The 27461-nt window shown below is 38.8% G+C and overlaps 1 protein-coding gene across 1 annotated transcript in view; it reads left to right on the top strand.

Annotated features, from left to right (window-relative positions):
- The window catches only part of LOC104594940 (ARM repeat superfamily protein), a 107004-nt gene that overhangs the window by 49493 nt on the left and 30050 nt on the right, over window positions 1-27461 (top strand). Inside the window, exons 9-15 of the mRNA XM_010255498.3 lie at window positions 3375-3774; window positions 14346-14493; window positions 14628-14788; window positions 15436-15535; window positions 19032-19106; window positions 19292-19426; window positions 26261-26350. Of these exons, the coding sequence (XP_010253800.1) occupies window positions 3375-3774; window positions 14346-14493; window positions 14628-14788; window positions 15436-15535; window positions 19032-19106; window positions 19292-19426; window positions 26261-26350 (1109 nt within the window). The remainder of the gene's footprint in view (window positions 1-3374; window positions 3775-14345; window positions 14494-14627; window positions 14789-15435; window positions 15536-19031; window positions 19107-19291; window positions 19427-26260; window positions 26351-27461) is intronic.

The following is a 27461-nucleotide window of genomic DNA, read 5'->3' as shown; positions in this document are numbered from 1 at the left end:
GCATCAAATGAAGGAGGAGGGGAGTAAACCCTGTTTTTGTTCCAGAAATGGAAGGAAAAGAATAAAAAAAATTAAAAAGCAGAGAGGGTTATTTCCTATCTTAGTAAAAAAAGGTGCTGACGGCAGGAAGTCAGCAATCAATGGAGGAACATATCTGCAAGCAATTGGTATTCCTTGTTTACAAGAAGTCATCGCCTCACCGGTTCTGGTTCCTCTAGGTCTTCACAATTCGAGTCTTTGAAGTCTTCAAAGTCTTCGAATTGCTCTGTATCATTTGAAACCTAACAATACAATAATCTAACAAATACACATTGGTTTATGAAGTGAGAAGAAAGAATGTTATGGTGTATCACCGTTTATTTTAATATTATGAGCTCATAGTATAAAAATATAAAAATATTGTAAAATGATGTAAATGATAATACAAAAACTAGTTGGCATTTCGGCGAGACGAGTAATAAAAAGTGCTTAGTTGCCTTGACAACTATGCCAGGTTGTATTAAGGACCTAAAGAAAGTTGCACAAGTGAAGGAACTAGAGGAAGAAAGAGTCCAAATTTGCCTATCCCTTACACATTACTTATTTTAGATTCATGGAGACCTCTTCTAAGACCTAGGTCCCAGTCAAACCTAGACCTAGAGTTACAAGTAACCAAGAAAGAAGAAATGGGCTCTCTCTGTTATGATTGGAAAGTGCACTGAGAAATGGGAATTATTCCTTTAGTGATGAATTGCCTAGCCAAACATGTTCCCAAAATTTGACAAGATTTCCAAAACATGGGTTATACCGATAAATAGCAAGAAAGAAGATAGGATAGCATGGATGGATTTCCATGGGAAAGCTCTTGTAGGCCCTAGTCTGAACTCCAGTGTCCCAATCTTCAGCTGCAAGCCCATGAATGCTAATGATCACCTTTGCCCATAGTTTGTCTCTATCATTTGGCAATCTCCACAACCATTTATTCAACAGAGCAATATTCCTTTGCTGAATATTCCCAATACCTAGGTGGCCCCACTTCTTATGCCTATAGACCACCTCCCAACTTACTCTATGATCCTTATTTTCCTCCCCTGGATCCCATAAAAAATCCCAAATCAACTTTTCTAATCTTCTACTAAACCTTTGTGGAATTTGGAACACTAACATGAAGTAAACAGGCAAATTGGCTACTGTAGACTTAATCAATGTGGTCCTTCTTCCGGAAGAAAAATAACTATTTTCAACGAAGCCAATTTCTTTGTGAACCTTTCAACCACTGGGTTTTAGAAGTTGCTACCTCTTGGATTATCCCCCAAGGGTAAACCCAAGTAAGTCATAAGCCATTGAGAAACCACACAACCCAAAATTTCTGCTCCCTCAGTTATCTCCCTCTCTTCCATATTCAAACTCACAATACAACTTTATCAATTAGACTACCTTTTGATACTCCAAGGATCTTTGTAGCCACATTTTTTTAAACAATATATGATTAATTTCGTTTCCTTTCCAAAAAAAAAAAAAATCTAAAGCCACTAACTTATGTTGTGTGGCTAGACATTCACTTAGGATGACTTTGTAATCCTTACTAGTTAGCAGGGATTAAATGATATGATATGCCCATCTCGAGCATAGTTTTCAAGGCGCCAAGGCGAGGCTAGGCGACCATGGGGCGCCCAGGCGCCTAGGCGCAATGAAATCAGAAAGTAGGAAGCCTAAATGTTTCTACCCCTCATGAGCTAGTTACTTGGTTTAATACATTAACCTACAAACCTCTAAACTAAATTTTCTGCTTATGATTCTTGCAGTCATGCTTAAAGTATTCAACAGAGAATATTAGAAATAGAAATTCAGACTTAAAAGAATTGAAGAGGGTGTAGCCCCTGTGTTTGACCTAGAAAAGAAAAAGAACTTAAGGAGAAAACAGGGAGGTGGAGGCCCTGTTCTAGACCAAAAAAAGAAAAATCGCAAGGGGCTCCGCTGCTGTTTTAGGCCAAGAAACTGGGGAAGCACAAAAATAAAAGAAGAAAATGAGAAGAAGGGGACAGAGCCCCTGTTTCAGACCACCAATGAAGAGGGAAAAAATGATGAAAAAACTCGGAGAAATGAAGAAGAAAAGGGGGTGGAACCCCTGTTCCAGATCACCTTTGAGGAGGAAAAAAGTGCAGGTAAATGAATAAGAACAAAAGGGTGAAAAGTTTGCAGGAAAATGAAGAAGAAAAGAAGGGGGCGGAGCCCCTGTTTTATTCCAAAAGAAATCATGCAAAAGATGTAGGGAACAAACAGAAAAAAAGAAGAGGAAAAAGCCAACAAAAAGGAAGAAAAAAAAGGTTGAAAACGAAGAGGGTAAGAAGAAGAATAAGTGGTCCAAGGCGGACTGAAAACTAATGATGATTCATTTGACGTACCTGGCATATTCGAAGTGGTTTAGATTTCTTTTTGGTTATGCAGCATTGCAGCAACAGGTTGGAGTTGGACTGTGTGAAGCAAACCTGACCGGGTTGCTCTCCCTCTTCTATTCAGTTCTGAAAATAAAACCCTAAAAAGAAAAAAAAAGGTTTGCTAGTATTCTTCTAATAAAAAGAGTGATAATGTGTGATAGGTCCCTATTATAATAACAAAAACAAACCAATAAAAATTATTTGCGGTAAAAAAAAGTAAAAAACAATATAAAAAATATTAAATGATCAATGTATTAAGGGCTGTATTAATGTGTCTTGCAGTTGCATCTAGGCGCCCGCCTTGGAGTTAAGCACCCACCTAGTCGCCTAGGCATGCTCCTTATACAAATTTACATGGCGATCGGGCGAGGTGAAGTTTGAAAACCGCCTAGTCGCCTAGGCGCCGCCTTGACAACTATGGTCTCGAGCATATCATATTCATATCCATATTGGTGAACCTCGAAACACATAGATACATCGATACACAAACATTTTAAAACTTTTAATACCTTGGGGCAATCAAAGGCATCCTTCTAATCATTATAAAAAAAAGTAAAAAAAAAAAAACAGAGTATTGGTGATATCAATACGTGCCGGTACCCATCTTTGGGTATCGGGTGTATCGATATTTTGATCCTTTCTTGTTAGCAGTTTTGTTTGTGAAAAAATAGTCAATTTGACTTTTATTGGATTCATTTTGCTGTCTATATCTAGTTTGCATTGTGGTATCTATGCTGATTGATAGTCTTATGTTGTGAATCTTGTAAAGCTCCTGAAGGATGCCTTTCAGTTGGTCAATTTCTGTTGCAGTGGCATATCTTTATTGACTGAAAAAAATCATAGAATTGTATCTTTATTAGCTGCATGTAATGATTCAGTAACTCATTTTGACCAATATGAGGTGTCTATTCATTGAAACCAATTTGAGTATTGCTATTCTTTGTCTTGATACTGCAGATTCGTCTTTCCAAGAGCAACATCATAAATTTTGGGAGTTTACAAAGAAGGCATGCACTAAATTGATGAAGATTTTAGTGACAATACAAGGAAGGCATCCTTATTCCTTTGGAGATAAGTGTGTTCTTCCACTTGTGATGGACTTCTGTTTGAACCAGATTACAAATCCTGAGCCATCAATAGTATCGTTTGAACAATTCATGATTGAATGTATGATCATGGTGAAGTCTATAAATGAGTGTAAAGAATACAAACCAAGCCTTACTGGTCGTGTCATTAATGAAAATGGTATTACATTAGAGCAGATGAAGAAAAACATTTCTAGTGTAGTTGGTGAGATCCTTGCTTCTCTTTTGCCCAAAGATCGTGTAATACTGCTGTGTAACATATTGATAAGAAGGTAAGTGAAATTTCATCCTTTATCTTGGCTTCTTTATTTTGACCCTGGATTCATGTCTATCCCTATTTTGTTATGTACTTATTCTGGTCAGTCTTGGATCTCAAAGCATGTATAGTCTTTTGGCATTTAGTATACAGTCTTTTGGCATTTAGTATAGAGTCTTATTTTGGGAGACACGTGTATAGTTTTTGCCATTTAGTATACACTTCATTTTGATACCCTTTTCCTTTTCTGTTTATTAAAGCTCTTTTATTTACTATTTGGAAAAAAATTATCCCAGTAACTTATCAAAAAAGCTCCCGTATCCTATCTTTTTATACTCTTTTCCTTTTCTGTTTATTAAAGTTCTTTTATTTACTATTCAGAAAAAAAAACTTATCCCAGTAACTGGTCAAAAAATTTCCTGGTCATACTGTTTTGGAGTATTTGGATTTGTTGTAGTTTTTTGCCTACCTATCATGGAGGCATTAAGGTTGTGATTGGAGTTGCTTTATGATTCAAATGCTGTTAAAGAGTACTTAACTGAAGTTGTGTAAATTAATGGGCTATGAGTGTTCATTTATTACTTTATGTAAAAGAGGCTTCTATACATAAATGTTTGAGCAGAAACATGAGAAATTTAGTGGTAGAAGGGGGATTCTTGGAGTATTGTTGAATGGCTAGAGGACATCAAGGAACATGGCAGTATAGGCATCCAGCAAGAGTAATCAAACAACTCTAAGGGGAAATTGTTATTTTGGTAAATTGGATACCTAGATCTGCAAATTGATTACCTGATTCACTCACTAAGAAAGGAAAATTTGTTTTTGGGGGCTAACAATGGGAAGAAAGGAACAATCATATCTTCTGAGGATTAACTAAGTTGAAGGAAGAATTGATTGAAAGCATTACCATCAAATTAGCACATCGGGAGGAAGTTGTGGGTGCTGATAATTTTGTGATTAATGAGATTCATCAGTTGGATAGGTCCTTTCCTAGTTGCTAAAGTTTTCCTCAATGAGATGCAAGTGGCCAAGAAGCTAGGTCTCTTCTTGGGAGGAGTTGATTTTGCCAAGTCTGCTTTTTAGAGTTTAGCAAGATAAAGCTGTTCAATTTTTAGAGGTTGATGTGATCAATCAACAATTATCTCTGTCCATTGGGGACAATTTTAGTAAGTGAAAGCGGAAGTCCAGGCTTTGTTTAGTGGTAGTCTAGTGGAACCTGGATTGGCATGTTGTGGGGGCTGTAATCATTCATGGAGAGTGGGAGACGAGAGAGAGAGAGAGAGAAAGAGAAGAGAAGGGAGATACGATTGAGAGGGGGAAAAAGATCCTACTGGATGCCGCCAGTTCTCTATTTATATTAACTTATTAAAATAATAGAAATTACAAGTATGCCCCCGGCGGCGCACCCTAGAACCAAACTAATAACATAAAAAAAAACAAGTAACTAACTGACAGTATCTTAAGAAGTCAGCCTACTAACAACAACTATAAAGTAACAATTAAATAAGCCTTACAACACTCCCCCTCAAGTTGGGCCGAATATGTCTTATCATGCCCAGCTTGTCACATAACTCATTGTGCCCGAGTATGGAAGCCCCTTTGTGAGGACATCAGCAAGTTGTTCCTTGGAGTTGACATAAGGGATGTAAATTTCTCTTTTTTCCAATTTTTCCCTTATGAAGTGTTTGTCCACCTCAATGTGCTTGGTTCTCTCATGTAGGACAGGGTTGCTGGCGATGTTTATTGCAGCCTTGTTGTCACAGTTAAGAGACATAGGACTATGAATAACAACTCCAAGCTCCCCTAGAAGATTCTTTAGCCAAAGGACTTCAGTCACCCCATGTGCCATAGCTCTATATTCAGCTTCAACGCTCAACCTTGCTACCACACTTTGTTTCTTGCTCTTCCAGGTCACTAGATTTCCTCCCACAAATGTGCAATACCCACTTGTAGACTTTCTGTCATCCACAACTCTTGCCCAATCAACATCTGTAAAGACTTTCCACCTTTAGGTGATTGTGTTTACTGAATAGTAGACCTGTTTCGGGATATTTCTTCAAGTATCTAAGAACTCTCTCCGCTGCCTCCATGTGTGGTTTCTTAGGAGAGTGCATGAACTGGCTTAGGACCCCAACGGAATAGGCAATGTCTGGATGGGTCATAGACAAATAAATCAGCTTTCCCACTAACCTTTGGAACTGTTTCACATCTTTCAAAGGTTCACCAACACAGTCACCTAACTTGTGGTCAACATCCATGGGAGCATCTGCCGGCCTTGCACCTAATTTGCCTGTATCCTGTAATAGATCAAGGGTGTATTTCCTTTGAGAGATAAAGATACCATTTTCTGAGCGGGCAATTTCAATCCTAAGGAAATACTTCAGGGGACCTAGATCTTTCACTTCAAATTTAGATGCAAGGAATTGTTTCAATTTTTGTATCTCTGAGCTCCAGCTTCCTGTAATGATGATATCATCCACATACACTATCAATATAGCAACCTGTTCCTGACATCTCTTCACAAAAAGTGTATGATCAGACTGACACTGTTTGAAGCTCATCTGTTGAACCGCCATGTGAAACTTACTGAACCAAGCTCTGGGAGACTGTTTTAAGCCATAAAGAGACTTTCGCAGCTTGCACACCTTATTTTCACTTCCCTTGGCACAGAATCCAGGGGGTTGAACCATGTATACTTCCTCCTCTAAGTCACCATTCAAAAAAGCATTCTTTATGTCCAGTTGATGCAATTCCCAGTCAAGATTAGCAACTAAGGACAGGAGAACCCTAATTGAGTTCATCTTAGCTACTGGAGCAAAAGTCTCATCATAGTCAACCCCGTATACTTGTGTGTACCCTTTGGCTACTAATCTTGCTTTGTACCTTTCAAGTGTTCCGTCTGCCTTGTGCTTAACCGTGAACACCCATTTACACCCCATGGGGTCTTTCCCCTTTGGAAGATCCACCAATTCCCAAGTTTGATTTTTGTGAAGAGCATTAATCTCCTCCTTCATGGCATCTGTCCATTCAGGGCATTTTAAGGCTTTTGCAACATTTCTGGGAACAGGGATGCAATCAACTGCAGATAAGAAGGCTCGGTATGAGGGGGAAATGTGATCATAGGAGACGAAATGGGTAATGGGGTGTTTGGTAGTGCATGACCCGACTCCCTTTCGTTGAGCAATAGGAATGTCAAGGTCATCCACAGTGGGAGTAGGGGTATCAATAGGTGCAACAGGGATTGGACTTACCTCCTGGGAGTCTAATGGTGTTGGTTGCTCTGTGTTTGGATGCTCCACATCTCTATCACATCGCTGATCTCTACGACGTGTACGTTGGAAGACACGGAAGGGAGTAAGGTTCGAAATAGAAGGAAGAGATACCTGTACCTGCTTCTCCTCTTCCACACTACTACTCTCCCCCTGAGGAGAAGCAGGGAAGAATGGCTCAGACTCAAAGAATGACACATCCATAGACACATAAAACTTACGAGTAACGGGATCAAAGCACCGGTACCCTTTTTGAGAGGAGGGATACCCTAGAAAGACACAAGGAATGGACCGAGGGTCTAACTTACCTCGAGATGGAGACAAATCATGGATAAAGGCACGACAACCAAAGACTCTCATGGGAATGGAAAATAAAGGAGACTGAGAGTACAATAACTGATGAGGGGCCATGTAGTTCAGCACTTTGGAAGGCATGCGATTGATGACATAATCAGTTGCAAGTATAGCATCCACCCAAAACCTTTTTGGAACATTCATATGTAGCATCATCCCGCGAGCTACCTCGAGGAGGTATCTATTTTTTCTTTCTACAACACCATTTTGTTGTGGTGTTCTGGCGCATGAGCTCCTATGAATGGATCCGTGGGAGACAAAGAACTTATTGAGCTCCCCATGGAAGTATTCTTTTGCATTGTCGGATTGAAAGATCTGTATTTCAACATGGAATTGCGTAAATACCATCCTCTAGAAGTCCCTCACAATCTTTGGAACTTCGTCTCTACTACGCATAGGAATTACCCATGTATAGCGAGAGTAATCATCGATCAATGTGATAAAGTACTTATATCCGCCCTCAGAGATTACATTGGTAGGCCCCCATACATCAGAATACACAACATGAAAAGGAACATTTGATCTTTTATTACTTGAGTGAAAAGTTGTTCTACATTGTTTGCTCAACTGACACGTTTGACACTAGAACTTTGACACTGAACATGACTTAAATAAAACCGGAAACAAAGACTTTATTATTTTGAAAGAAACATGACCCAAACGACTATGCCACAAAAAAAATTCTTATTTGACTGACTATGTGACTCTGAGGATGACACCGAGAAACCAGCTTTGTTGTCGAGAATGTAGAGTCCATCCACTAGGCTCCCTCTACCAATCGTCCTCCTAGAAGTTAGGTCCTGAAAAACACACGAGTCAACAAAAAAGGTTACACTACAGTTTAAAGAGCTTGTAATGCTACTAATTGAAAGCAAATTTATAGGAAGTTGAGGGACATGCAATACACAACTCAGGTTAAGGCCATGGGGAAGGGATATTGATCCTTGGCCTGCAATGGAGGAAAAAGAACCATCTGCAAGTTTCACTCTTTCCCTTCCTAACAAAAGACTATAAGTCTGAAACAAGTTCGGCTTACCGGTCATGTGGTTGGAGGCCCCTGAGTCAATGATCCAAGGGAAATCCGTGGGAGTGACATGGAATGCAGAAGCCGTATTACCTGAAGTAGATGCGAATGAAGTAGATGGAGTATCAGTGACTGAGCTGTCCATTTGTCGCAAAGCCCTACCATAAGATGCCAGGTGCTCTCTGAAGGAATTCATTATATCTTCCTTGGGGTCAAACTTATTAGGGGCGTCCCGGGTACTACCGGCAACCTGAGTATCTTGGGTTGCCACATGTGCTGCATTCTGTGTTGTGTTCATCTTCTTCTGACCTTGACTTTTACCTTGTTCTTGATTCTTCACTACCCACATGGGTTTCCCGTGGATGTCCCAACAAGTGTCACGTGTATGCCGTGAACGCCAATAGTGGGTACAAAACAACTTATCTTTATCATCAGTCTTCTTAGTGTCACTTTTCTTCCCCGTGGAGTTATTATTCGTTGCAGCCAAAGCAACTTGTTGCTCCCCCTCAGCTGTAACCATCACACTCCGCCTGCTTTCTTCCGATTGAATAAGGGAGTATACCTCGTGAACCGTCGGCAACTCTTTGCTTCCTAGGATCTGAACCCTCAACGGTTCATATGCAGGGTTCAGTCCCAACAAGAAGGCAAACACACATTGCTGAGAGACCAACTTCCTGTAGGCCTTAGCATCATCATCATGTTTCCACTCTATAGCCTGATAATGATCCAATTCTTTCCATATGGAGGTAAGGGCTGAATAATATGAAGACAAACTACGGTTTCCCTGTTTATAGGTTGAAGATTTAGCTTGCAATTGGTAAACCTTGGCATAATGCCTTTGCTCAGAATAGGTAGTTTTGGCCTGTTCCTAGATCTCACTAGCGGTGTCTGCCCACATAAAGTTCTTCTTCACATCAGGTTGCATGGCTGCGAGGAGCCAAGACATGACCATACTGTTTTCTTGGTCCCACCTATCGTGTTCAGCTGTCTCACCCTTGGGTTCTTTCACCCTTCCATTAATGTAACTAGCTTTACTCCTTGCCGTTACATAGAGTTTTACGCTTTTAGCCCACTCCAGGTAGTTCAGACCATTTAAAGGGGTAATTGGCATGGGAAAAATCATGTTTTCACCTCCCATACCAGCTGTGCTGCGGGTTGGTGTAACCCCGATGAGGTTGATTCATAATTCGCCATACGATACTGCTGAAAAACAGTCCAAACACCACACAACTGCACAGCAGCCACAAACAGAATACCAACCCTCAAGGAATTTACTTCTAGGATGTGAGGAAGAGAACAAGACACTGCTGAAATCAACTCTGAGATGGTTCAGTCATTAAACCAACCCGGTAATCAGTTCAACACAACCAAGGCAGACATTACTATCAGTCCGACTGCAGCTCATACAGTCTAACAATCCAACATCCAAACAAGTATATATAACCAAGGAATAAGCCCTTCATACCATTGGCTAAAGAAGACAAAAACAAGAACACACCTGTCCAGCACCTGTACGAAGGTGCCAACCTGAAATCGACTTCACAGCATCGAACAGAGAAGGTAGAGAGTCTCTATCAGCATCGCCCTTCTCCGACTAGGGTTTCCTTGGTATTACGACCAATAAAAAACACAGGAAGTGCTGCCAGAAATCTGCTAGGGTTTCCGCCAATAGCCTACTAGGGTTTCTCTGTCTTCCACGTCCAACAATTTAAAGAAGGAAACCTTGCTCAAAACAGGAGGGATTGTAGGTCTTTTACAGCCCAGAAAACCTGCTCTGATACCATGTAATCATTCATGGAGAGTGGGAGACGAGAGAGAGAAAGAGAAGAGAAGGGAGATACGATTGAGAGGGGGAAAAAGATCCTACTGGCTGCCACCAGTTCTCTATTTATATTAACTTAATAAAAGAATAAAATTACAAGTATGCCCCTGGCAGCACACCCTAGAACCAAACTATAAGAAAAAAAAAACAAGTAACTAACTGACAGTATCCTAAGAAGTCAGCCTACTAACAGCAACTATAAAGTAACAATTAAATAAGCCTTACAACAGGGGCAAAGGAATTGAGAGAGTGCTTTCTAAACTTGAAAAGAAATTTTCTAAGAGTGGAAAGGATCAATCCGAGAGCACCATAGGAAAGGTAAGAGGAGAAGTTTAAGTTGGGGGGGGGGCTGCTTTAGGTGGTTATGTTTGTCAACAGTTTTCTGACAAGTTGGCAATATTGATGCTTTAACCTCTTTTGGCTTTGTTGGGTGGGGTTTTAGGCTGGTTGGTATTTATCTTCCATGGCTTGGCTTTGATGTGTGTTTCTTGCAGTTTATCTAGCTTTTTCTTTTCCTTTCTTTTCTTTAGGGGGGGGGGGCATACAGTGGCTTCATAAAGGGGTGTTTTTGTATGGTTGGTTCCTTTTGATGCTGCTCCCCATGGAGTGTTTTTCTTTCTTTTTCTTGCCTTTGAGCCTAGTCCCTGGGGTGAATGTTTTAAAAGTGCACTTGTGCCTGAGGTGCATGCCTTTTTGAAGCAAGGCATGAATTTTTGACAAATTAAAAAAAAAAATAATGATACATAAGAATGCATACCTGAACACTGGTGGGATGGCTGGAAAGCAACATGCAAGGAAGTGGCATCAGACAAGGTTGATAAATGGTTCTTCATGGTTTTCAGAGTTGATAAATGGTGAAGCGAGAGGCTATACTTAAAGGCCAGTAGGGGTCTCAGACAAGGTTGCCCGCTTTCCCCCTTTCTATTCACTTTAGTAATGGGCATCTTTAACTATCTCTTTGATAAGGTTATTCTCCTTAACTTGGTGAAAGGATTTGAAGTGGGAAGGGACAAGATTCACATTTCACACTTACAGTTTGCTGATTACATAATTTTGTTCTTTGATGCCTCCATAACCAACATCACAAAGACTAAAAGGATAATTGAATGTTCCGAGCTTATCACTGGTTTGAGGGTTAACTTTTGCAAAAGTAATATAGTAGCTCTTAACTCCGTGGAAGTGGAACTTCTAGAAAGCTTCAAATCTTTGTTGAGGTGTAAAGAAGAGAGTCTTCCTATTTCCTATCTAGGGATGCCTCTTGGAGGGAATCCAAAATCTCTCAACTTCTGGAGACTAGTGGTGGAGAAATGTGTGAAGAAACTATCATCTTGGAAAAAGTGTTATCTCTCAAAAGGGGGAAGGCTTACTCTCTTGAAGGCCTCCTTAGCAAATTTTCCAGTCTACTTCCTTTCAGTCTTCCAGATTCCAACCAAAGTTAGAAATCAGATTGAGAAGCTTCAAAGGAACTTTCTTTGGGAAGGAGGTGGGGAAAAGAGAAGTCACTTAGTCAGTTGGAAACAAGTATGCAAGCCTAAAGAGGAAGGTGGTTTGGGAATTGGGCACTTAAAAGAGAAAAATTCTTCTCTCTTAGGTAAAGGGCTGTGGAGGTTCCCTGAAGAATCCAATGCTCTTTGGATAGCTGTCATCTCAAGAAAATATGGATCAAATGTAAATGGGTGGGATAGCAATCTCCATTTGATCAGGATAAAGTCCACAAATCCTTGAGAAGGTATCGTCTCCACCCATACTTCTTTCTTTCCTTTTATAAGATATAAAGTGGGAAATGGTTCTAAAATAAAATTCTGGAAAGGCCTTTGGTGGGGGGAAACAACCCTTGCGGCCTCTTTCCCTATACTTTTTAACCTTACCCTTGGCCAAGAAGCCACTATTTCTTCCTGCCTTCCAGACCAAACTGTTGAGAACAGCCTAAACTTTTGACTCAGAAGACCCATAAGGGATTCAGAGATTTCTGAATTAATAGACTTAATTCAGACCCTTAAAGAAGCTTACATCTCCCCCTCCTATTCTGACACCCGAATCTGGACCCTGCACCCAACTGGCAAATTCTCTTCTAAATCTATGTTAAAGGTTTTGATTGCTGATGAACAACATTCTTCCTTTCCTTTTAAAGAAGATCTGGTGTAGCCACATCCCTTCAAGAGTTTGTTTCTTTGTCTGGGAAGCTTGTCCCCAGAAATTAATTACTTGTATCTCTTGCAGAAAAAGTTTTTGGGAAGACTGTCCATCTCTCCTCATGTTTGCATTTTTATGCTTTAGTTAAGGTAAATCAGCAGATCACATTTTTCTTCATTGCAAGTTCTCCCAAAAGATTTGGTTCCATTTCTTGAAAATGGCAGGTTACAGCTGGGTTATACCAGAACAAGTTATGGATTTTCTGCATCAATGGCAAGGAACAGGTTTAAGTAAAATGGGTAAAGTTTATTGGCAATCAGTGCTACATGCAGTGTTGTGAGGAGTTTGGGATGAAAGAAACAAACGCCTCTTTGACAACAAATTCAGGCCCCTGGAGGAGTTAATTTCAGACATTACTTACCTTCGCAACCTTTGGACGGGGAACTCAGATCTGTTCAAAGGACTCTCAGTCAATGATCTCAATAGAGATGCTTACCCCTTTCTGTTTCTCCCTAACCTCCACCAAACATCCTTGAGACATTCCGACCCCATCAGTGAAGGAGTGATGACCCTATACTTTGATGGAAGTGCCTTAGGTAACCCTGGCTTAGCTGGTATTGGAGGCACAGTATGGGATGAAAGGGACAACATTTGTTGGACTTTCAGCGGTCCAATTGGTTTGGCTGATTCCACAAAGGCTGAAGTGATGGCTTCTCTCACAGGAATCAGAATAATAAAAAATTTGGGAATCCAGAATTTAATCGTTGCAGGTGATTCAGCAAATACTATGAAATGGTTAAGAGACAAAGAGGGGGGACGTTGGAAATTGAGTCACTATTTGGCAGAGGCTAGGGACTCTTTGGACTGTTTAAATGTAAAATTAGTTTGGATTCCTAGGGAACACAATCATACAGCAGATGGCTTAGCCAAATGTGGTGTGTATTTGGAGCATTTGTATAGCGACAAGCTTCCTCTGTAATTTGTAGGGGTTCTTCCCCTGCTTTGTACATCTTCTCATGTACCTCTTCTTCCTTTAGTGAATCCTGGTTAAATTTTCTCAAAAAAAAAAAAAAAGAAGTGGCAACACAGACATTCTTTGAGGGAGGCAAGAAATCTAGAAAAGGAACTGGCTGTTGAATTCAAATGGGTGCATAGATCAGCAAAGAGATATGCCGATCCCTTAGCAAAGCATGGGATTAATTGGGATGAACTATTCTATAGAACAACCATCTAAATGGTTTTTCTAAAAAGTACTACAAGTTACCTTTCAATAAAATGCAAACCTGAATTTCAAAAGAAATTATATGTTTTAAAAGGCCTATTGCCTCAAATTAAACTACATAAGCATAACATATAAAACATATTCAAAGTGAATGTGGAAATGAAAGCAAACATACATGGATCATGCCAAAGTGCATCAAGCACTCAACAATTTAAGCTTGTAAAACTTCGTTATTTGAGATCCTATTTGGAAGAACTAAGGCTTTAGGTATTTGAAAGGTTCTTTTCTGTTTGTTTTAAAAGTTAGCAGACCATTACTGGTGTACAAATAGCAATAAAATGTAATTTAGAACTTGATTAACCATTTTAAAGGTGCAAAACACGTAAGAATCTGCAAAAACTGACAAAAAAGAAAAGACATTTAAAAAAGGTGTGTGCCTGGGCTGAGAAGCAAGGCACACTCCTGAAAGGGACAGTGCCTTGGTGTGCACCTTTCAAAACACTGCATTTACTTATATACAGGATTCATGTAGACAATCCTATATGGTTGGGACGAGGCTTAGATGATGATGTTGATCTATATATTTCTTCTGGTTAATAGTTTAGATAATTAGATTGTAGATTTTATATATCATTTTTCTTTTGTAAAGGTTCACTGTGAAAGTGACTTTTTCTTGTTTACACAGGCTCCTTTAGTTGTAGGAAGCAGTTTTCTCCATTTACATATCTCTAAGGCAAGTTGTATTTTGGTGCTTCCATAACAGGTATTTTGTTTTCACAGCAAGTGATCTGGAGGAATGGTACCACAATCCTGAGTCTTTTCATCATGAGCAGGATATGGTTCAGTGGACAGAAAAACTAAGGCCCTGTGCAGAGGCTTTATACATTGTTTTGTTTGAAAACAATAGTCAAGTAAACATATCCACTTCTTCCATCCATTTTTTAGTCAGTATTATTGTCATGTTGTCAATGTATTTCTACCTAAATCCTACAATATAGTTTGGTACTGAGATGCTTTCTTATATCATCTTAATTGCTCTTTTCAGCTGTTAGGTCCTGTGGTTGTTTCCATTCTTCAGGAGGCAATGAATGGTTGTCCAGCTTCTGCAACTGAAATCAGTCCGGCAATGCTTCTTAAGGATGCTGCTTATGGAGCTACTGGGCATGTATATTATGAACTTTCAAATTATCTGAATTTTAAGGACTGGTGAGTTCTTTTCATGCATTGGCGTGTATCTTTTAGTTGCTGTTTTTATTCTTTCACAGTGTTCCATATATTTCTAATCTTCATTGTTAAAACTTATAACAGCATTTTAAAAATTGGGAATATTGTTCTTCTGTAACTGCTCATTGTTGTTTGTGCATGATGGAAATTATAAAAGTGTTAGTTTTGATGTGATAATAACAAACTTCATTCATTCTATTCTACAATGTTGGAGTATTCAGACTGTTATGTCTACGGGGAGTGGGAAATTGGGGATACTTTAAGGATAAAACCAAATCCCAGAACACCTATGCCTAAAGAAGAAGTACCTATACAAGGAAACTAACAATAGAAGCCTTGCTTGAAGAAATCAGAAATCAGTAATCCTATCATTTCCATCTCATAGGCTTGAAGTTCCAATTTGTTCAATGCATTCTATGATTGGCAGTTAACTCCTAATTAATCAGCAAATCTTCAGCATCTTCCTCATCATTTAAAACCATGAAACTTCAATCTATTGTTGGCAGTTCTTGTGCAAGTCAAGTAAGATGGCTTACATGATATGAAATGTGTGCCTTTAATTTTATCCTTGTTACTTCTAATTTGTATGTTAGCAAGGTATTGCATTCTTTTGAACTTTTTATTTGCAGGTTCAGTGGAGCTTTATCTCTTGAACTCACAAATGATCATCCAAATATGCGCATTATCCATCGAAAAGTTGCATTGGTTCTTGGACAGTGGGTTTCTGAGGTAAATATGTTATCTGGTTATCTGCCCATGTTTGGTTCTTGTTTTCATTTTGGGTTCTGGATGCATTTTTGTTTGCAATCATTTTTTTACGTTATTACCTTTATTTGCTGCATCACTCTTGTCATATAATACTTAGTAAGGGGCTGCATGCCAATATCATCATCATCATCCATGCCTTATCCCAACTGTATTGGGTCAGCTACATGAATCCTGTTTGCCAATATGCATGGTTTTATTTTTTAAACAAATGCAATTTTCAAGTCAGTAAAAACAATTTTTTAAACAAAGTCGTACATATTAGCTAATTACCTATTTATCAGTCCTAGCTGTTGCAGTAATTCCTGATTTTTGCTTCTTCCCAAGTTTGATTTTGTTGGGATTTGGAAACAGATAAATAATATGAATCCAGTAGTTCTTATTTAAAGTCTTAATATTGGACCCCCAATAACCCATCTATGGTCTTCTTGTAATCTTCTCAGACAAAACCGTCACCATTTCTGATCTCTAGTGCCCATAGTAAGAATGGAGTCACTTCATCAAGCTCTTTGTCTGGTGTTGGCTAATTCCAGATAACATGAAAATCCCTCTTCACAGCATGGCTGGCAAGAGGCTTTTCAAAAAATGGTAGAATCTTGTGGAATTTATTGTCCTTTTCCATTTGTTGGAGTCCATGGAAGGAGCTAAACACAAGATTTTTCAATTAGGAGAGCTCCCCCATGCTCCATAATTAACCTTTTGCAATTCATTAACCTGTTTTGATGGTGCACTGCCAAAATTTCTTCCCGTTTAACAGAGGACTTAATTTTGTAACCAATGAATTTTTTGATGTACTGATAAATCTTGTTGATTTGGTTTTGGAATTGAATCTAAAGCCTTTGATTAAATATTAGTCTGTCAGAATTGATTTTCTGACAATGTGCTAATCTACTCCTGTTTATGTGGTTGTAATTGATGCTTTAGCTTGTAGCATTCTTGCAATAGAGACCAAGACCTGATAGCTCATAACTTTGTGGCAACAAATTTTTTATCCTTCGATTCACAGCATTGTGGTGGCATTGGTCATATACTCAAGAAGGATAAGTTGAAGGGGAAGATGTAAATTGGAGTAGTAGTTTCTTAGAAAATAGCCTTGTGTCTCCCATTTAGGCTTCTTAGAAAATAGCCTTGTGTCCCCCATTTAAGCTTCTCTTACCAAAAGTAGTAGTTCTTGGTTTCCCTGGAAAGAAATTGGGTTACCATTGGTCTGAGAATTTGGTATCCTACACTAAAACTTTTTTATGACTGGTTTTGACTTCATAAGCACTTTGTCTGGGAGAAGCACCATTTCCTTGAATACTAGTGGAAGTTCCATGTGGCAGTAGTACTATGAGAAGCAATTCCTTGTCCTTCACGTTGGCAGCATCTTTGGTACAATGATACTAGCCTATTTTGCAATTCATTGAGTTGAATGTATATATTATCGTGAAGTGGTTGCCTGGAAAGTTCTCAATCAATAATAATTTATTATTTATAAGTAAATGAACAAAAAACATAAGAGGGCTACTGGTGCAGATGTCAATTGGAGTTTATAAAGAGAGATCGAAACCATATGTTGATTGATAGAATATATTAACATTGCATGTATTTTAGGTGCTTTCTTTATTTATCCTCTCTTCATTTCTACCATCAAAGTTGTTGCTAAAGTTTCTATTATCCTTTCTGTAAGTCTCAGGTGGGCAAGTGGTCTTATTCTCTAGACCTATAATTTAGTTACCACTCACCTAATTGTTAGGACAATCTTCTGCCTATCCTACATCAAATACATGCCATGGAAATTTCAAATCCCTCGGGTCCTGAAAAGCTTCTCCTATCCTTTTCCTCAAAGATTTTAGACCATACCTATTTTAAGTTATCCGCCTTTTTTTTGCCTTTTGATCAGTAAAAGTAAGCAATTTTATTGATATAAAAGGAAATTATGAATGATACAAAGCAGAAACTAGCATTGCCTAATGCCCACAATAAGAGAAAAAGACAGATAAGACTCACTTTGTATTTCAATTCCAACTCTTTTTTCGTCAATAGATGCCTTTTTGTACATCTCTCGTCATGTATAGTGCCTTTCTGTACATGGAGGGATGTATTCCCCTATTTTGAATAGAATTTCATTTCATTACCTCCTCCCCCTTCTTCTTCTTCTTAAAAAAAAAAAAAAAAAAAAAAAACAGAACAATCATTTTGATCCTACTTTTAACCAGATACACCTTCTTCAAAGGGATAGACTAACAACTTGAACAGCATAGCATTGATTAGTGAAGTTAAGAATGGACCTCAATACACAAGTTTCCTATTCATGCTACCTGTGTCTGGCCTATATTATGAAGTGAGTTGCCTATCTCTGGACCTATCTGCTCATGTTGTTGACATTAGAAATCAGATCTCTTGCCTCTCTCACAAGATATCTTAATTTATAAGGACCGCTATTGCCATTTCTGAATAAGCCAACTACCACAGTACCACTTGGGAATACCATTCAAAATCCACATTCTGCAGCCTTAAAACTATTATAAAATGCATTCCCTATTGCAGGACTTTGAACTTAGACCTGTGTAGACTAGAATCACCAGAGCCAGCTAGGCCTGAGAAAGCTAATAAGATCTCCCTTGATGCATCCCTGAAAACCCCCTACCCTTGATGGCCTTGGGTTCCCTAAAAGCATCCAATAAAATTTAGGTTCGTTGTCCTTACTAGAATGGGCTTTTGTCCTGGTCAGATACATGTTTTGTGTGAATGAATTTGCTACATAAGTCCATCCTTGTATCAGATGACTTATATGGGACTCTGTAAACTCGTCTCAAGTCAGTAACCAATAAGCAACTTCAATAGTTATAATGCTTATCTCCTCCACCAGGTGACCCTTTCCTTTAAAGATTCTGACATTTCTTTCCTTTAGAATGGACCATAAAATGGCTTATCTCACACTCCAGACACAATTTTTCCTATTTTCTTTTCCGCCGGGGGGGGGGGGGGGGGGGGGCAGGGAAGGCTAGCAAAGAACAGGACCAAGATATCTGCTAGCTTCTACCAAAGAAATATCTCTTTCCCTGTCACAAAATCACACTAGATAAAAAGATGATGGGTTGTCTTAACATTAGTCTCACCAGATAAAAAATCTCCTAGACACTGTCACATCCTACAGGTATAAGATTTTTATGCATGAGCTCCCAAAAAAAGCTCTAATTTTGTGAGAAAAATATATTTCATGTGCATAATCTGTGCTCAGTAAACTCATGGTTGTGGTGCAGAGTAAATTGTACTACAGGGTCAAGATCAAGCTTTTTTTCTATACCTTTTTTTGGGCATTCAAGCAAATATCATAGGTTTTCTCGCTATATATTATGAGGGCAACCATATCCGCAAATTTTGATGAGGATAACGTATTTTCAATTAGGTGCTTGAATTTGACAATTCTCTATAGGTTTATGGATTATTCAACTTCTCATCATTTTCTTCCTTGCAGATTAAAGATGACACAAAAAGATCTGTTTACTGTGCTCTGATCAGATTGCTTCAGGGCAAAGATTTTGCAGTCAGAGTATGATGCTTGCATCCCTGGTGTTTCTTCCAATTTATTTGGTTAATTATTGCTATGGATTTTCTTCCTCTTCATTGCTTTCAGATTCAGCCATATGCATAATTTGCTTCCACCTCATTTTTAGCAGCATTTATGTTGCTTTAATATGCTGCTCTTTTTCCTTAAGATTGGTTTTATTGTTTCAGCTGGCAGCTTGTCGGTCTCTCTGCTTCCTTATTGAAGATGCAAACTTCTCTAAAAACGATTTTGCTGATCTGCTACCAGCATGCTGGGATTTATGTTTTAAATTGGTAGAAGAAGCTCAGGAGTTTGATTCAAAGGTTAGTTGTTGTCAATAGTTTATGTTAATTTCCATAATCTAGGGAAGTAGTTATGATATGCCACACTGCACTTATACCTACTCCTCTTTTGATTGGTGGCTGGGTCAGACTTTCTCCAAAATGCTAATTTGGAATTGTACACCTGTAACAAAGGTGTTAGTTCAATATCTGAACCTGACTTTAACGTGGTACAGAGCCAAGATGGCTATATTTTTTGAATTTTGGTAATGATGTTACCTGGATAAAGCATGGACACGGCTGGTTATGGTATTGGAAATGAAATTTACACCAAGAATTGAAGTATTTGATGTGATACAGCACTATTGTACTGGTATCTGGGTATCATAGATGAAGAATTTACAGCTATCAAAAGTAAATATATAAAAATCCTTGACCAAAAGGCAGGCAAGAAGAGATAAAGAGCCTCCATTATCAATATGGGGAAAAAGTATGGTACAAATTGCTACATAGAAATGCCAGTGGGATGTAAGAATAAGTAAAATTAAAAGACCAGTATACTTTACTCTCTGCACTGCAACTATTAGTTGCAGAGATTAAAAATAAAAGTTGTTTAGTTGGTCTCCTTTAGTGTGCCTCGAGGGGTCTGAATAGTAGAGGCACGGTCCTCTGGAGTCTCCTACCATTGCTGATCTAAGATACCTGGGTATCTGTATATGCCTAGTTTACCAGTGTTGGATATCGGATATGATACCAGATACTTCATGGATACTCCGAGGTGCTTAAAATATGTATAGGGTATGCTTTAACAGATTATACCATAAAGAAATCTGCACTTGTTAGAAAGGTTATTTAAAAAACTATATATAAACACATGATATAAGTATATTACATGAGATACATGTACCTCTCTGTGTCCTGGAATTATTTGCTGATTTCTGGGTGGTTTGGTAGGAGGTAAACTTAAGAGTTTTTGAGTCTTAAGTCATCATTCAAGGAGAAGGTTCTTTAAAAGGAAGTAGCTACTTGCCTCTCATGTTTGGAAGTTCACAATCACAGGTCCTTTTATAGTGTATCCAATCATCCATGGTTTGACTATGCAACACCAAGGCAGGTGCTGGATGGATATTTGGTGTCACTATTTTGATGTAGACTATCTTCATTGTATGGCTTGCCACTGTATACGAGCTATACATGTACATGCTTTCAAAGTTTATTTAATATAACGCATTACGTAGTGCTTTAAGAAAAATATATGCATGTATATCAATTGCTGACTCCAGATGATTGGGGCAGCATTTGGTGGAGTTGTAAATCACACCTGCAATAATCTGAATTAAAAGAAAAGAAATAGGAGAAAAGAAGGAGATTGAAGTGATAGAGGAAGAAGATGGAAGAAAAAGAAGAAGAAGAGAGAGTTGTTCTGAAACCTTTCTTCAGCCCCCAATGATCTCTTTTATTCTTTTGTTGTAAAAAATAAGAACAATTACATGAGTGCCCTTAGTAGGGCGTCCATCACTAAAGATAGCAGTAAAAAATAATAAAATACAAGAAAACAGGCCCATAACTAAGGCCCACTACCTATTAACACAAGTCATAAACATAACTTAGAGAAAAACAAAGAAACTAAGGCCCATTCGACCCATTATCTCTACACTCCCCCTCAAGTTGAGCATGGATATTAGTCATGCCCAACTTACTTTCACAATATTGTAACTTTGCCTTGGTGACACCCTTGGTTAGAACATTTGCTAACAGTTGCTCGAGGCAATAAAAGGAAGGCAAACTTCTTTGGAAGCTACCCTTTCTCTTATAAAATGCCGATCAACTTCAATATGTTTTGTCTTGTCATACTGAACAGGGTTGTGAGATATGTTGGTTGCAGCCTAATTATCACGGTAAAGCATTAAGAGCTTATCATGTGTAATACCTATCTCCTGTAGAAGTGACCTGAGCCACAACAACTTTAAAACTCCATGTGCCATTGCCTTGTACTATGCCTCAGCCAAAGACCTGGCTACTATTGACTATTTCTTACTCCTCCAGGAGATAATGTTCCCTGCAACCAAGGCACAATAACCCGATGTAGATCTCCTATCGTCAATACTACCATCCCAATTGGCATCTATGTATCTAACTTCATGTGTCCATGCCTAGAGAAGAGGAGACCCTTTCCTAGAGTTCCCTTTAAGTAACACAAAACTTGTTCTGCAGCAGCCATATGTGTGTCTCTAGGGGCATGCATAAACTGGTTGATCATACTAACAACATATGGGATATTTGGTTGTGTCATGCAAAGGTATATCAACTTCCCCAAAAGTCTCTGGAACACACCCCTGTGTGCCAAAAGCTCACCATCATCACTAAGAGTTTATGCCAACCCAGAGTTTTGGCACCAAGTTTCCCAGTCTCTGTGAGAAGATCTAACACATCTTTTGACCTAGAAACTTCTATTCCTAGGAAATATCTCAATTCCCTTAAATCCTTAATTTCAAATTCTAAGTTAAGGAATGTCTTGAGTGCGTAAGCATTCCTTTGTATCACTCCCTGTAACAACAACATCATCAACATAAACAATGAGGAAGGTAACCTGAGTGCCTCTCTTCTTCACAAACAAGGTATGATTAGACTGTTTGTGTATAATTAAACTCATCAAGTGCAGCTTTGGATTTATCATACCAAGCTCGTGGGAATTGCTTGAGGCCATAAAGAGATTTTTTCAACTTGCATACCTTGCCCTACATTTCCTTACCATACATACCCGATGGAAATGGCATATAAACTTCTTCAGTAAGTCTCCATTTAAGAAAGCACTCTTCACATCAAATTAATATAAGGGCTAGTCATAACTCACTGCCAAGGATAACAAAACTCTCACTGTGGTCATTTTTGCAACTAGTGAGAATGTCTCCATATAATCAACTCCATATACCTGAGTATAACCCTTGGCTACTAGTCGAGCCTTATACCTCTCAATGGTGCCATCAACATGATACTTGATAGTGAACACCCACTTACATCCCACTGGTTCCTTCCCATGAGGCAAATCCACAATGTCCCAGGTATGATTTTTATGAAGTGCTTCTATTTCAGTTCTCATAGCATCCCTCCATTCTAGCTTAGACAAGGCCTTTGTAACTGACTTGGGTATAGGCTGAGAAGAAATGGAGGCTAAGAAAGAATAATAAGATGTGGATAACAGGTTGTAAGACAGGTGTTTGGAAATACAATGTGTTGTACATTTCCTCTTACCTTTTCTCACAGCAATAGGTAGGTCCAAGTGTGGGAAGGGAGGTTTTGGAGTAGTAGTGAAGGATGAGGGGTTGAAAGTGTATGAGGCTCAATTGTAGATGAGGGAACAACCTGATCGTGTCGTAGCCTTTGTCTTTGGTACCGCCTCTGAACAATAGGATGAGTAATGAAAATTGGAGGACTAGTAGGAGGAGCAACAACATGAATGGTAGAACTGGGAGACGAAGGCTTTGCCATTGGAAGTCTGGAACAAAAGGAACCATAGGAGATTCAACCTCAAGATCAACAAGAGAAGGCAGAGGAAGTGGTGGAGAAAACAATTCAACGGAATATTCCCCCTCAGAATAATGACCATAAAATGGAAGTGACTCTACAAAGGTAACACCCATGGAGACAAAACAAGTTCCACTAGTGGGATCAAAACAACAATATACCCTTTTGTGTGGAGGTATACCCTAAGAAAATGCAATTCTGGGCCTTAGGTTCAAACCTATGTCTCTGAGAGCTAGGGACATGAACATAATACGTGCACTCAAAGACACACAAGGGAATAGGAAACAATTCACTCTCAAGAAACAAGATAGCAAAGGGAGATTTGAACCCCAAGACTCGAGAAGGAATGCAGTTAATAAAGTAGGTAGCTGTCATCATTGCATCACCCCAAAATCTCACTAGAACATGGGAGGCAAAAAGGATGCTCTTGGCTACTCCAACAACATGTTGATTCTTTCTCTTTGCTACCCCATTCTGTTTTGGAGTACGAGGACAAGAACTTTGATGTATAACTTAACCCCAAACTTCTCAAAGTATGAAACAAAACTATTCTCAAAATATTCCTTTGCATTATCTGATTGGAATATCTTGGTGCGGGCATCAAATTGGGTAAGCACAAATTCATGGAACTGTTTTACAAGTTTAGGTATGCATAAGATAAAGCCAGGTAAATGGTATGGCTCCCACATGTTAGAGTGAACAATATGAAAAGGAACTATAGATCTTTTATTACTTCAAGAATAAGAGTTTCTACAATGCTTTGACAACAAGCATGAGTCACAATGTAGACTTGACAACTTAGTTTCTTTAAATAAAGTTGGAAACAAAAGACTCAACGAAGAAAAAGAAATATGACCCAAACGATAATGACATAACATAATAAGACTAATTGACTTTGACATATTTGAACCAAAAGCTACTCTCAGAGGTGATACTTGGCTTTGTCCAGGCATGTCCAGCAGGTATAACCCATTCACCTTCATGGCCACTCCCAATTGAGAGTCCATGTCCTGAAAAACATAGTAAGAAGGGAAAAAGGTCACACTACAATTCAAAGATTTTTTCAAATTACTAACTGAAAGCAAATTAGTGTTTAATTTAGGAACATGAAGAACTGAGGATAAGGTGAGGGTTTTTGAGGCTCTGATGTTTCCCTTGCCAGAGATAGGAGCAAGAGAGCCATCAACAAGGGTGATCCTATCTCGGCTAAATAAAAACTAGTAAGTAGAAAATAAATGGGACACACTAGTCATTTGGTCATAGGTTCCAGAATCAATTATCCAAGAGATCCTACGATTACATGAGATAGAAGCATGAGCAATAGCACAAATACCTGAATGGGCATATGTAGATGAACAAGGAATTGTCTCTGATGAAGTAGGTGTTGTAGTAGTAGACTCTATGTGACTAATTGTTCGGCCATACTTCTCATACTCAGCCCTAGTGGGGTAGCGGTTGCTCTCCCACTGACTTCTCACCACTATGCCCCTATTCACTCTGTGAGGAGGTGGCTACATTTGCATTTCCACCTTTCACATTCTCATTCCTTTTTCCATTGTTTGCATTTTTGAGTTTGGCAGGTATAAGCTTTGGATGTAGTTTCCAGTAGGTGTCTTTAATATGTTTAGGCTTCTTACAGTATTCACAAACAACATCTTTCTTCCCAGTGACTTTTGGCTTCATCCCAACATTAGCATAGTGATCCATTTTTGGCCCACAGATTGAACTTGTCTCTTGCTATCCTCACTACTCATCATAGCATAAGCATGAGGTAAAGTCACCTCATCCTTCGCCAAAACATTTTGTCTCACAATATCATACTCTAGGTTGAGTTCAGTAAGGAACTCAAAAGCCTGATTTCTTTCCACTAGCTACCTATGTGTTTCAGCATCCTTTGTACACCCCCAAACCACAATCTCCATCAAATCAATCTCCTGCCAAAGAGATTTTAGCATGGAGAAGTAAACAACTAAGGGCTTCTCCCCCTGTCTTAGATTATTCACATCATTCTTTAATTTGTAAGCCTGGGAAACATTCAATTTTTGGGAATAGGTCTTCGTGACATTATCCCACGCCTCCTTTGGAGTTTCCATCCACAAGTAGTGTTGGCTAACATGTGGCTGCATAGAATCCACTAACCAACCCACTACTATGTAATTCTCTTGCATCCACCTCTCATAGTTAGGGTCATCCTCCCTAGGTTTCTTCTTGTTCCTGGTGATATAACCCCATTTCCCTCTACTACACACATGTATCTTAATAGACTGAGACCAGGCTAAATAATTGGTCCCATCCAGCTTCACAATGGTCACTGCCCCAAAAAGATTCCCCATTGAGCCCCCATGTCCAAACCCAGAATCTGTGTAATATTTGGTTTCTCCTCCAATTTGCTCCATTGAGTGAAACGAAAATCAAAATAAGTCTAAACTAAGCTAGAATTGCTATCCCAAGCAAAAAACTACTCTTCAAACAACCAAATCTAGAGTTTCACAAGACCGGCCTGAAGGGGAGAAGAGGAGAAAGTTCAACCGCTCTAACCAGAGGTTCCAAAACCCTGTCCAAATCAAATATCCCTTAATGAAAATCAAAAGGCTACCCTTTGATCTCCAAGCGCCAGCTTCAAAGTGTCTTTAGGACTTGTAACTAGTGTTCTCCAGTTGTCTAGGGTTTTTGGGAAAAAACTCCAAAAACCTGCCTTGGGCTTCAACTGGGGATGAAAAACTTCACAAAACCTCTCCAAAAACCTTCCCACCTGGGCTACATAAGCTGCTCCCTAATCAGATGATCAATTCTCCATACACACTGTGTATGGGCAAAGAGAGAAGAAAGAAAAGAAGGTGAGAACCTGCTCTTATACCAAGTTGTAAATCACACCTGCAATAATCTGAACTAAAAAGAAAAGAAATAGGAGAAAAGGAGATTGAAGAGAGAGAGAGGTGATGGAGGAAGAAGATGGGAGAAAAGGAAGAAGAGAGAGTTGTTTCTGAAACCTCTCTTCAGCCCCTAATGATCTCTTTTATTCTTTTGTTGTAAAAAATAAGAACAATTACATGAGTGTCCTTAGTAGGGTGTCCATCACTTAAGACAGCAATAAAAACAATAAAAAACAAGAAAACAGGTCCATAACTAAGGCCCACTACCTACTAACAGAATTCATAAACATAACTTAAAGAAAATTAAAGAAACTAAGGCCCATTCGGCCCATTATCTCTACAGGTGGGTTACTATCTCCTTACAGCATTTATTGTGTTTCTAGGTTATTTTAACAACGAAGTACTTATATACCCTTTCCATCTAATGCTTATTTGCCATCGTCATGTTGAGAGGTCACAATTTGATATTTATTTTCAGGTTCAGATCCTGAATTTGATTTCTGTACTTATTGCACATGTTGATGAAGTCACTCCATTTGCAAACAAGCTGGTGGAATTTTTTCAGAAGGTATTAAGTTGAATATTTATCTCCTTTCATATGGATGACTTGGATGGATAAGTTTGGAATAAATTGCTATGTCTACCATTAAATGACTTGGATGTTCTTTCTGCTTTTAGAAGTTATAGTGTATGTAATAACCACATGCCCAACATGGATATATGTGGATAGGTGTCTACAATGAGGAATCCAGTAATTTGGATGAAGACAGATCTGTTAGGGTGTTGGAGTTAATTTGTAGAGAATACTAGATAACTGTGGTAAACTTGTTTGTATTCTAAATAAGATAATATTGTGTAATGTTCCTAAAATTTCAAATACAAGTCCATGTGTATAAAGGGCTGTTTTTTGGTGAAATGATAAAATTCTTGGGGTGACAAGCATGAAAATACCAGTTTTAGTTTGAGAGAAGCCGCTTTCTGTTAAAAGTGTTTGAGGTTAGGTCCACATGGAGTCAACCCCTCCCAGGACCCTGGATAACTGGGACCAACATAATTTATGGCTTTATTTTTAATCTATATGTCATATGGGCAATTGCTTAGTGCAATTGTAAAATCTCTGGTTGACAAGCATGAGAATACAGATTCAAGTCTGTGAGCGACCAGTTTGTGCTGAAAAATGCCAAAGCTCCATATCCAGTCTCCCCCTCCCAAGACCCTAGCGCTGGAACCAACATTGGATAATGGATCTTTATGTGTATAATTGGTATATGCATTGCATGGTTATGGATTTATCCTTTGGTTGTCAGGTGTTCTAATGTCTGCCTCTCATTTATTGTCTACATTTTCAGTAATCATAGCTGTACAAGTGACATCAAGACTCCATAATTGGCATTTGTCTGTTCAAAAGTCTTGCTTAAGCATGTCCTTCATTGATGATTGTCTACAGGACTGCACTTGCATGGTTGCATCTAGGTTAGTGTCAAGGTTCAAAATTTTGATACGTATCAGGCCGTATCGACTGATACACATCATATCAGGAGGCCACTGATATGCCTCTGCAGGAGGTGTTTCGGGGTGTAACCTGGTTCAAGGGGTAGACGGGCCTTAAATTGACCCCTCTGAACCAGTTTGAAAAAAAAAAACTAAAAAAAAAAAGTAAAGGCGAGCAAAGATACAGG

This window comes from Nelumbo nucifera, chromosome 2 (genome assembly GCF_055504915.1).
Source record: "Nelumbo nucifera cultivar China Antique chromosome 2, China Antique-T2T, whole genome shotgun sequence".
In the NCBI taxonomy this organism is placed as follows: Eukaryota; Viridiplantae; Streptophyta; class Magnoliopsida; order Proteales; family Nelumbonaceae; genus Nelumbo; species Nelumbo nucifera.
The sequence above is the reverse complement of the archived record's forward strand: the minus strand, read 5'-3'. Positions and strand labels throughout refer to the sequence as shown.